Source organism: Vulpes lagopus, chromosome 1 (genome assembly GCF_018345385.1).
Source record: "Vulpes lagopus strain Blue_001 chromosome 1, ASM1834538v1, whole genome shotgun sequence".
Classification (NCBI taxonomy): domain Eukaryota; kingdom Metazoa; phylum Chordata; class Mammalia; order Carnivora; family Canidae; genus Vulpes; species Vulpes lagopus.
The window spans coordinates 174,847,420-174,859,689 of NC_054824.1; the positions used below are offsets into that span (position 1 = coordinate 174,847,420).

General features: G+C 35.7%; 1 protein-coding gene across 8 annotated transcripts in view; it reads right to left on the reverse strand.

Annotated features, from left to right (window-relative positions):
• Positions 1–1,221: 1,221 nt before the first annotated feature.
• The window catches only part of RPS6KC1 (ribosomal protein S6 kinase C1), a 180,399-nt gene continuing 169,350 nt past the window's right edge, over positions 1,222–12,270 (reverse strand). For all 8 annotated transcript variants that reach the window (XM_041757097.1, XM_041757086.1, XM_041757136.1 and 5 more), the window contains one exon: positions 1,222–2,186. In XM_041757097.1, the coding sequence (XP_041613031.1) occupies positions 2,076–2,186 (111 nt within the window). In that variant the 3' untranslated portion in view covers positions 1,222–2,075. The remainder of the gene's footprint in view (positions 2,187–12,270) is intronic.

A 12,270-nucleotide genomic window follows, 5' to 3' on the forward strand; every position in this document is an offset into this window, starting at 1 on the left:
TTAAAAACAAAACAGCAGTATCACTCAGAGCATTAGAAATACTAATATTTTAATATACTTACACATCATCAAATGAAAACAGACTTGGGTTCATCATCCCAAAGCCACATCCTATGTGTTTATTACTATAATAATTCATGTCTACCATGATTGCAAATGATGTATTTACATTAAGTTCCAACCAAATAGAAAGAGGGAACTGAAGCAATGGAACTCTGTCAACACATTGACACAGCAGCCATCTGTTGACATTACTGTCCTGAATCCAAGAAACCAAAATCATGTGGCAGGGCTGGGAGCTTCACCTTAGTTGTGAAGGCCCACTTTCATGTCATAGGGCACTTCTGGAAGGAAGCTCTGCAGTGGCTAGCTCTAAGCACTTGCAGATTTCCTACTGGTCCTACACAGGAAGTCATTCTTTAGTCTCACCTGCACGAGTTCCTGTTATGAGGCCAGGGGGCTGGTGAGTTGAAATCCAGTTCCAGGGAGTGATGTCATCTTGATTGCGCTTTGATCCTGGTGACCTGCTCCCCATCCTGGTGTTGTTGCAGTCCTCCATCTGAGGTTCAGGTTATAAGGGAACCAGAAGGAAAAAGGGGAAGTAGGAAAATAGAAAGAGAAAAAATGCTTGCACATTTCCTTTGTTTCACTAAAGCATTTTCGGCTCCCATTTACTTTGATGGGAAGACCTAGCTGATGGCAGATGGAAGCTGTAAAGATGCTCTTGGAGTAGGAATGGGCTTTCACATAGATCTCAAAAACTTGAAGGACTAAAATATATGGAAAATGTTCATTTTTTCTGATGGCTCCTGACTCCGAAAAAGTGACTTACTCTTTCTTCTTTGGATAAAGTTTAAAAAACAGACATTAATGCTTTAAAAACATTTGTAAATTGTTATAAACAAGGCACAAATGCAAGAGCTATCTTGGCAGCATACAGAAATAACAAACAAACCTTTGGAGATGTGTACAAACTCATATTCTTTCTACATAATGTCAAGTAGATTAGGAGGTCAAATCTGGAAATCCCATCACTAAGTATAAAATAGGATTGCCATTCAATTCCACTTAGATGAGAACCTTTGGTTCTTATTATACCAAACCAAAAACCTAAGATGAAGTCAAGTATAAGAAACAGCAGAAACTGCTAACATTCCAAGATGAAAGGCCATTCTAAAACAAAGCAAAACAAAAAACTTAAGCAATTAAATGAAGCTGAGATTTCAATTTTTATCATGTTTATTTTATAGTCATGATTTCTTAGTCCTTATTAAGTTGATACAATCAGGGGAAATAAATACTCCCTTCCCTTTTTGTTGCATATGTACTCACAAAGGAAGGGGGAAGAAGATATGAGAGAATAGGCAATGGGTGTAGGGAGCAGAAAGATGAACTTGAAGAGAGACAGGGAGTGTTTATATGAACCTTCCGTAGCAGTACCAACCAACAAAGTAGAGGAAATTGGCAACGTGTTTTCTTCTCACGTGGACCTCTGAAAGTATGAATCAATATGGAACCACATTCAGCATACATCAATTACATAGCATTGTGGTACATGTTTTCTATCAGACATGATATATATTTTTTTTCTCACTTTTTAAGCTCCAAAGATGACACGATTCATGAAGCACTTTTAGTGTATTATTCAGTAAATATTAATTATGATCATATAAACTAATCTTGCTTAGATGAAAGCACTATTAGCTGCCATGTAAAGGTCCTCCTTTCAAGTATCACTTAAATGTACAATTGGAGCTTTCAGAGGAAGTTCTTGAAACCCTCTTTCAGTTGGGTTTACAACTCATGTGCAACACTAAATGCGGATAAAATAAAGATCACACCTTATTTAAAGGTTTGCACAGAAACACCCCTTGCAAATGTAGCCAATATCTTGTCCAGAGAATAGTGGCAAAGGAACTGTTCTCTTTCAGCCTTTTTCTTCCCACATTTTGTCTAAAGGTCTTTATCCCAATGTCTCGGTGCTCCATCAGTGAGTGTGAGGCAGGGCTGCCTCTGTGCCGGAGATGCCTGTCCCCGAGAAGATCGGAACGTGTGCAGATAACCCCATCTTATGCTCATCTCATCAGTTCTGCCCAATCCACAGGGTTAAAAAATGGGTGAGATTTGATATCTTCAACACCAGCAACTCCAGCACCAAGACGCTCCACAGGGTTGAACTGTAAGAGCTAAAAAGAAAGGAATCCAAGTAAGTAACAGGAATCCAAGTGATGAATCAAAGGAAATCAAAAATATATGAAAGGAAAGAACTGCTCGATTCAACCCTAGTGACAATGGATTTGATTAATAACCCAACTGATGAGATGACCTTGAAAAGGGAGCTATGTCTAACATCACTGGAGCTGTGGGGTGGTGGGGGTATCGGAGTTCATGGCTTTTCAACTGATTTGAAACATGACCTTGAGCAATTCACTTTGGTTCTCTCAAACTCATAGTGTAATAGGACAGTTATACCTATCCATTTCCTATTCCAAAGCACATCATGATGTTAATTAGATATTGCGCCCAAATCTGAGAGATCCAGTTACTCCTTCATGGGTGTGCTGAAATAATGTGTCTTGAGACGTTCATGCATCCTCAAATTTTGTTTTTAACAGCTTTACTGAGGGGTAATTTATATAGCATAAAATCCATCTGTTTTAAGTATACAATTCAGTATTCTTAGTAAATTTTAAAAGTTGTGAAACCATCACACAATCCAATCTCAGAACACATCGATCACCCTAAAAAGTTTTCTCATGCAGTTGGTATTAATCCTCACTTCCATCCCCAGCCCTAGGCACACACTGATCTGCTTGTTAGTCTCTGTAAAATGTGACCTTTCTGGATATGTCATGTAAATGGACTCATAAAACATGTTGCCTTTTGTAGTTGCCCTCTTTTACTTAGCACAATGTTTTTCAGATTCATCCATGTTATAGCAGGTATCAGCAGCCTGTTATCTTCTATTTCTGAATAGCATTCCATTTTTTGGATATAAAATATTTTGTTAATCTATTCACCAGTTAATAGACATGTAGCGGGCACTGAGGGGGGCACTTGACAGGATGTGCACTGGATATTATACTATATGCCGGCAAATCGAATTTCACTTAAAAATATTCAAAAAAATAAATTAAAAAAATAGACACGTATTTTCCAGGTTGAGGCTATAATGAGTTATTGCTATTAACATTCACATATATGTCTTTGTGTAAGCATATGCCTTCATTTCTCTCATGGACATTCCTGGGAGTAAACTGCTGGGTCATGTGGCAAATTTATGTTTAGCTTTTTAGGAAACTGCCAAAACTTTCTAAAGTAGCTGTACCATTTTACATTCCCACCAGCAATGTAGGAGAGGTTCCAGTCTTTCTACATCCTCACCAATACTTGATACTGTCCATCTTTTGATCACAGCCCTTTTAGTGGGTTTTAGTGGCATCGTACTATGATATTAATTTGTATTCTCTAGTGAGTAATAATGGTATCTTTTCATGGCTTTCTAATCCATTCATATAGCTTCCATCGTGAATCTTTGCCCATTTTTATACTGAATTGTTTACTTATCGAGTTATACGAGTTTTGGTGGGTTTTTTTAGACTTTAAGTAATCCCCCACACCCAATGTGGGGCTTGAATTTACAACCCGGAGATCAAGAGTCATATGTTCTATCAACCTAGCCAGCCAGCAGCCCTGATAAGAGTTCTTTATACATTCTGAATACAAGCCCCTATTAGTTACATGATTTGAAATATTTTCTCCCACTCTGGGGCTTATCTTTTCATTTTTCTTACTGATATCTTCTTAAGTATAAAAGTTTTTATTTTATTTTATTTTATAAAAGCCCACATTATCAATTGTTTTTGAAGTCATATCTAACAACTCTTTTCCTAACCTGTCATGAAGATTTTCTCCTATGGTTTCTTCTGTAATTTTTAATCTCCCATCTATATAAGTCTATGAGCTATTTTGAGTTAATTTTAGGATATGGTATGAAGTAAGGGTCTTTAGTTCATTTCAGTTTTAGCATGTGACTTATTTGATTTTCCCAACACCATCTGCTGAAAAGACTTTTTTCACCATCAAATTCTCTCGGCACCTTTCTTGAAAATCAATTGACCATAAATGTAAGGGTTTATTTCTGGATACTCAATTCCAGTCCACTGATCTATATGCCTATCTTTGTTCTAATAACACCATAATTTTCTAGTAATTTTCTAATTTCCTAAGGTGCAAGGTGAGATTTTCATTTGAGACCTTTCTTTTCTCATATAGGTGTTTATAAGCCATAAATTTTCTGATATAGGTGTTTATATGCCATAAATTTTCCTCAGGAACTGATTTAGCTACATCTGATAAATTCTGATATATTCTGTGTTTTCATTCTATTAAAAACACTTTCTAGCTTCTTTTGAGATTTGTTTGACATACAGGCTATGTAGAAACATGTTTAATTTCAAAATATTTGTGGACTCACCAGATCGCTTTCTGATTTCTAATTAAATTGTTATAATCAGAGTATGTTGTATGATTTCAATCTGTTTAAATACTGAAGCTTGTTTTGTGGTATAGCATATGATCTTAGAGAATGTTCCTTATATACATGATAAGAATGTATTCTGCAATCATTGTTCCATATATGTCAGAGATATTGGATATTGTTGTTGAAGTCTTCTTAATATCCTTGTTGATTTTCTATTATTTATCAAGAATGGGGTGCTGAAGCCTCCATTTATTTATTAATATTGGATTGTCTATTTTCCCTTCAATTCAGTCAGATTTTGCTTCATACATATACAGGCTATTATTAGAGCATATACATTTATTGTTATATCTTTCTATGTACTGACCTTTTATCACTATGAAATATCTTAGCCTCTCGTAAGTCTCTAGGCTTCACATCTATTTTGTCAGGAATTTTTTTTTTTTTAAGATTTATTTACTTAATTCATGAGAGACACAGAGAGAGAAGCAGAGACATAGGCAGAGGGAGAAGCAGGCTCCCCACGGGGAGCCCAATGCGGGAATCTATCCCAGGACCCCGGGATCATGACCTGAGCCAAAGGCAGATGCTCAACCACTGAGGCACCCAAGTGCCCCTTGTCAGGAATTTAATATAGCCACTTCAGCTCTTTTATGGCTACCATCTGCATGATTGATCTTTTCCCATTCTTTTCCTTTCAACCTATTTGCGTCTTTGAATTTAAGGTGTGTCTTAGATAACTGAATTTTTACCCAATTTAATAACTGCTTTTTGTTTGGCATGTTTAGACATCCATGTTGAATTGTAATTATTGATGTGGTGGGTTTAAATTTGCCATTTTCTACTTGTTTTCCACCTCTACTGTTTTTTGTTGTTGTTCTTCTTCTTCTATGGCCTTCTTTTGTGTCAATACTTTTTAATGCACTACTTTAGTTTCTCTATTGATTTTTATTGTTTTTTTAGTGGTCGCTGTAAGGATTACAATAGCATCTTAATTTATCATAATCTACAAGGTATGTGGGTGGCTCAGTCAGCTGAGCATCTGACTCTTGATTGCAACTCAGGTCATGATCTCAGGGTTATGGGATAGAGACCCACATTAGGCTCTGTGCTGGGCATGGAGCCTGCTTGGGGTTCTCTTTCTCCTTCTGCCCCTGTCCCCATCCCTTTCTCTAAAAAATCAATAAAATTTATCACAATCCACTTCAAGTTAATATTAACTTAATTCGGGATCCCTGGGTGGCGCAGCGGTTTGGCGCCTGCCTTTGGCCCAGGGCGCGATCCTGGAGACCCGGGATCAAATCCCACGTCGGGCTCCCGGTGCATGGAGCCTGCTTCTCCCTCTGCCTGTGTCTCTGCCTCTCTCTCTCTCTCTGTGACTATCATAAATAAATAAGAAATTAAAAAAAAAAAGGATTTAAAAAAAAATAAATATATTAACTTAATTCCAGTGAAATGTAGAAACTGCTCCACTATAGCTCTGTATCTTCTGCCATCTATTATTGTCATATATGTAATATATTTGTATGTTATAAATTCAACAGCATGTTATAATTACTGTTTCACACAATCCTATGTCTTTTAAAAGAAGTTGAGAAAAAAATGAGGGGAAAAAATCTTTTTCATTACTTATATTTTTTATTATTTTTTTAATTTATTATTTTTTTTAATTTTTTTATTGGAGTTCAATTTGCCAACATATAGCATAACACCCAGTGCTCATCCTGCCAAGTGCCCCCCTCAGTGCCCATCACCCAGTTACCCCAACCCCCGCCCACCTCCCCTTCCACCACCCCTTGTTCATTTCCCAGAGTTAGGTGTCTTTCATGTTTTGTCACCCTCACTGATATTTTCACTTATTTTCTCTCCTTTCCCTTTATTCTCTTTCACTAATTTTTATATTCCCCAAATGAATGAGACCATATAATGTTTGTCCTTTTCCGATTGACTTATTTCACTCAGCATAAAGAAGATGTGGTATAGGTATACAATGGAATATTACTCAGCCATTAGAAACAACAAATACCCACCATTTGCTTCAACATCAATGAACCTGGAAGGTATTATGCTGAGTGCATTACTTATATTTTACCATTCCAATACTCTTCATTTTCTCCTACAGACTCAAGTTACTAAGTGGATGGTGTCATTTCCTGTCAGCCTGAATTCCTGTATATTTCTTGTAAGGCAAGTCTAGCAATGAATTCTCTCACTCTTTATTCAGGAATTTATTTCATCTTCATTTTTGAAGGATAATTTTGCTGGATATTGAATTCTTGGTTGATAGTTCACGTTAGAATTCTTGGTTGATAGTTAACTTCCTTTCAGCACTTTGACCATGTCATTTCACTGTCTTCTGTCTTCCATTGATTTTATCATCATCATCATCATCATCATCATCATTATTGAAGTACAGTTTCAGGTGTACAACTACTGATTCAACAATTTGTACTTTACTCAGCACTTTCCACAGTACATGTAGTCACCATCTGTCACTATACAATGTTATTACAATATTACTGATTACATTCCCTACCCAGTAATTTTCATCTTCATGATGTATTTATTTTATAACTGGAAGTGTGTACTGTCTTCCATCATTTTTTTTATTTTTTTATTTTTTATTTTTTTAAATTTATTTTTTATTGGTGTTCAATTTACCAACATACAGAATAACACCCAGTGCTCATCCCGTCAAGTCAGATATTAAGATTTCCTTGTATAAAGTGAGTGGGTTTTGTTTTGTTTTCTTTATTGCTGCTTTCAAGATTGTCCTCTTTGTTTTTGTCTTTCAATAATTTGACTAGGTATATTTTCCTAATTAAGGTCCATTGTGCTTCTTGGATACTATCAATATTTGTCATCACATTTGAGGTATTTTTAGCCATTATTTTTTAAAATACTTTTTCCTCCCCTGTTCTCTTTCCTCCCCTTCCTGGCACATTTGATGTTATCTCATAGATTTGTGTAGCCTTGTTCATTTTTTTAAAAAAATTTTTGCCTTTTATTCAGATTTGATCATTTCTATCATTCTATCTTCAAGTTCATTGATTCCTCCCTCACCTATCTCAAAATAGCTGCTGAGATGCTCTAAAGCAATTTCCCCCTAATAAATGCTTCATTTCAATTACTGTATTTTTCAACTTGAAAATTTCTATTTTTTAATATAATTTATATCTCCTTATTGAGAATTTCTACTTGTTGATTCATTATTGTCATACTTTCCTTTAATTCTTTAAACATGGTTTCCTTTAGTTCTTTGAACATATTTATAATAACCACTTTAAAGTCTGTTAAATTCAACCTGGGGACATTCAGAGTTAATTTCTACTGACTGCTTTATGAGTCATACTTTTTGTTTCTGTGTATATCATATAATATTTGCTGAAAATGGGACATTTTGGACGCTATATTTTAGCAACTCTAGCTCCCAACTTTTTTCCCAAGAAGACCATTAATCATTGCTATTGGTTGGTTTGTTTTTTGTTTGGTAACTTCTTTCAGCTAGATCTGTAAGTCTGCTCCTTCCATCACTTTGTAGTAAGCAGCTGTTGCTATCTCTGCTCATTCTTTTTTTGTTTTTATTTTTGAGCTTCACTTCCTAGGGACCATCCTGTGTGTGTAGAACTTAGTAGTCAATCTGTGATTGAAAAGAAGTTACAATACACCTCTGCCCCTAAAGTTCTGTCCTCTGCCAAAGTGAAGGAGAACACATTAAAAATTTAGGTCACTTACAAATCTCCCCCGGTTTTTACTTTCATTTCAACTTGGGATATTTCCCTTTTCCTATTGCATGCACAAAACCTCAGGGTTGGTTCTCGTGGCCTGCTTCAATATGGAAGAAACTTAACACCTGACCAAGCAGAGAAAAGAGAATGGGAGCAGTCCAGGCAAAATTGCCACAGACTATCACTCTTCTTTCCCAAAGTTTGGCTGTTTTTCAAGTATAAACACTTTACAGATTGTTGTATCCCTTTGATCAATTTCCAGGCACTGAGATGGTTGTTTTTGCCAATTCTGTCCAATGTTATAACTTCCTTTCTCAAGAAAGAATTTGCCAACTCCCTCATATGGCTATAGCCATTCAAATTTGAGAATATTCCTATAGTAAGTAACTTTTTCCACAGGATTTAGCCAACTGCAACTGAAAGATTTAAATGATTTATTTACATTAATGTTTCTATACATTTAGGAAATCCCACTATTCAAATTCAACCAAAACTTCTGTTTCTTCTCTTTTTACCTTTATTTCTATTTTTTCTTTCATTCACTATTCATTAATTCAATTATTTATATGAAAAATATCAACTGATTTCCTATTATGTGTCAGTCCACTACTTTTTTAGGCCTTATACCTTTATCACTAGCAGTTGCCCCACCCACTCTTACTTTAGCAGCCCTATAATTCCACACATGCTTCAGCAAATAAAAATTACTATGTATTATGAATCTTCACCACTGCCCTGTCAATAATGATAGAAAACACTGACATGACACTATGTTCCAGGCATTATTATAGTTTAATTTAATTCACAACTCTATGAATCATTACTATTCTCTCTATAGATGAGAAAAAAAGAGACTCAGAGAAATTAAGTAACTTATTTAAGATCATACAAGTAGTAAATAGCAAAGACAAGATTTGAATTTAGGCACTGTGGCTCCAGAATCCATGCTCTTTTTTTTTTTTTTTTTAATTTCTATTTATTTATGATAGTCACAGAGAGAGAGAGAGAGAGGCAGAGACACAGGCAGAGGGAGAAGCAGGCTCCATGCACCGGGAGCCTGACATGGGATTCGATCCTGGGTCTCCAGGATCACGCCCTGGGCCAAAGGCAGGCGCCAAACCGCTGTGCCACCCAGGGATCCCCAGAATCCATGCTCTTAAGCATAACATGACACTGCCTCCTGAGTATGTGATCTGCAAATGCCAAGAATCTACTACTTCAATATTACCAAATACACAAGGGGTGTGAAGCATATACTTCAAAAGACTGTACTCAATCTTCTCACTTGAAATTGTTATATCTAGTATTCAAAATGACCACTGTTTATTAAAGCTAATTGCTCAAAGAATTTTAATATTAGATATTGGAAAAAGGTGTTAAGTGAAAAGCTGCTATTATAAAACAAACATTGTAAGAATATCCCAAATATATCAAATTCATTTTCAAAATCCAACAATTCATGTCTAACTGATTGAAATGTGGAAGGCATCAATTTAATATAAATTTAAGGGATCCCTGGGTGGCGCAGTGGTTTGGCGCCTGCCTTTGGCCCAGGGCGCGATCCTGGAGACCCGGGATCGAATCCCACATCAGGCTCCCGGTGCATGGAGCCTGCTTCTCCCTCCGCCTGTGTCTCTGCCTCTCTCTCTCTCTGTGTGACTATCATAAATAAAAAAATAAAAAAAAAAATTAAATTTAAAATATCAAACACTTGTAAGAATTACATATAACTATAGCATATTTTTTAATATTTCAATAAACATATGAACATGTAGTTCTTTCTTTTTCACTGCAATTGGCTTTTCCACCCCTATTTTTTCCAAAAACATGACCTCATTATGAAATTTCAATAAAGGTTCCTATTTTGACTTTTACTAAAGTCAATTTAATTAGTTCATGGACTTCACTACAAAATGTAAATATAAATCTATAGGCAAAAGTATAATTACGACTATCTTGTTTATCCTGCCATTTTAAATACTATACCAGGCCTCAAAAAAGACCACACAAAGATTCTACTGCTTAAACAAATGTGTCAGTCAGTGGCAAAATCAAAATAGTCACTGCCAGTATCCCTTCTCCTGAAGAACACTCAGGCAATAAGCTGAACAATGAAGACCCAAAAATTTGTTCTGAAGGCCTATTTTCTCATGTAATATTTTTCAACTGACAAAACAATTGTGTCATAATTAACTAAATGTACACCAAAATTAACTAAATGTACAGCATGAAGTACAAACATACATGCTCTGAGGATTTGTAAAATATAAGCATCTTTCTTTTAATTGCATTTAAAATGTAACTATGTCTACTTTAGCACCATTCACATGACTGAGATGACTGAACCATGGGGACAGGGGATCACGAAATCTAGGAAGAAAGCAAGGAGCTGAAAGACTAAAGGGGGAAACCTTCCCAAAACAGAATAATTATTTCCATATAAATCATTTTGTGATTTTTTAAAAAATGACCCCTATGACCTGTGAGGTAGTGGAAGAGGAAAGTCAAAATGACAAATGGCTAATCATGCCAAGAGACCCCTTTTCCCTTTCCTGATGATGTTTCCTCAAAATGAGTGGTAGTTTCCTTAGGCAGGCCAATGACAGAATGCTGATTTACTATATAATATATACATATCTGTACTGGAGGATTTAACATACCTTAAGCCAAGATTCCTTTATAACATAATTTCTAATAAGAACAGGAGCAGATCTTTATAAATTAATGTAGGGAATTCTATTCTCAGTATTATATAATAATGACATTAAGGAGAGAAATGAACAACAAAAAAGCACTTGCTAGCCTTCTTCAAATTATTTAAGAAAAAAATACTTGGAATTTATCTTGTGCCACAACAAATAAGATGAAATCAAATGACAGCTGTCCTTTTTTCCTATTAGAATGAAATGTATTCTATATCTTTGCACTACCTCTTAATCCTTTTGCAAAGTGCTCAAAGGTATTTTCATCTCATTTCCAACCTGGTTATGTTTCTTTGTTTTACATTCCCCGGGAAAATTGAATCTTCCTGAAGCACAACTCTGATCCTCTTATTTTTCTGCACAAAAACTTCAAATACTTTTTTTTTTTTTTTTTTTTTTTTTTTTTACTGAATTAAGTATGATCACTCTTCCCTGGTAATCATGATAACGAAACTCCATAAGAGAACTCCAAGTTACCTTTCCACACCCATCCATGACTATTACTCATTCCTATATCCACCCCTCCACTCCAGAGAAACCAAACTTCTCATTTCTTACTTTGGATCTTTTGGACTCCTTTCCTTGTTGAAGCTGTTCACCCCACCTAGCTATTCCCCCCCACATCCCACCTTGTCAAGCCAAAATTCTAGGGCTCCACAAAAAATAACATCCACTACACAAAAACTTTCCTAATGCAATCACTTCATCAATTATAACCCCTCCTTACTTATCTTGACTTGCCAGAGTAGTTTTTAAACCTTTGACAGCTTTGATCAAATGCATCCATAATATAATTATTTGTGAGTCTTACCTTTGTAGTTTACAGCACTATATCTTGCATATATTTGTGCATGTACTTGAATGGAACCCAAATCACTCTTCAAGAGAATACTAGGTAATTCTCTTAATATATTCTTCCCTCTCCCTTTTATTTAAATTTTGTTTTCTCTGATTAAAGAAAAATAATTCCGGTTTCATGAAACAAAAATGTTAGTTCTTGATCTTTTTCAAATAATTTTTCCCTTTATGTTTCTCATAAAACTAGAAGGATTTGGGGCAGCTGGGTGGCTCAATGGTTGAGCATCTGCCTTTGGTTCAGGTTGTGATCCCAGGGTCTTGGGATTAAGTCCCACATCAGGCTCCCCACAAGGAGGCTGCTTCTCCCTCTGCCTATGTCTCTGCCTCTGTGTCTCTCATGAATAAATAAATAAAATCTTTATAAAAAAAAAAACTGTAAGGATCCTAGACATGACAATTCTTGCTGATTTGCTGTTGAGCCTATCACACCTCATTACTGACAACCCTCAGTATACTCACTCAAACTCACTATTCAAAACTAGAGGAGCATCTTAAATGC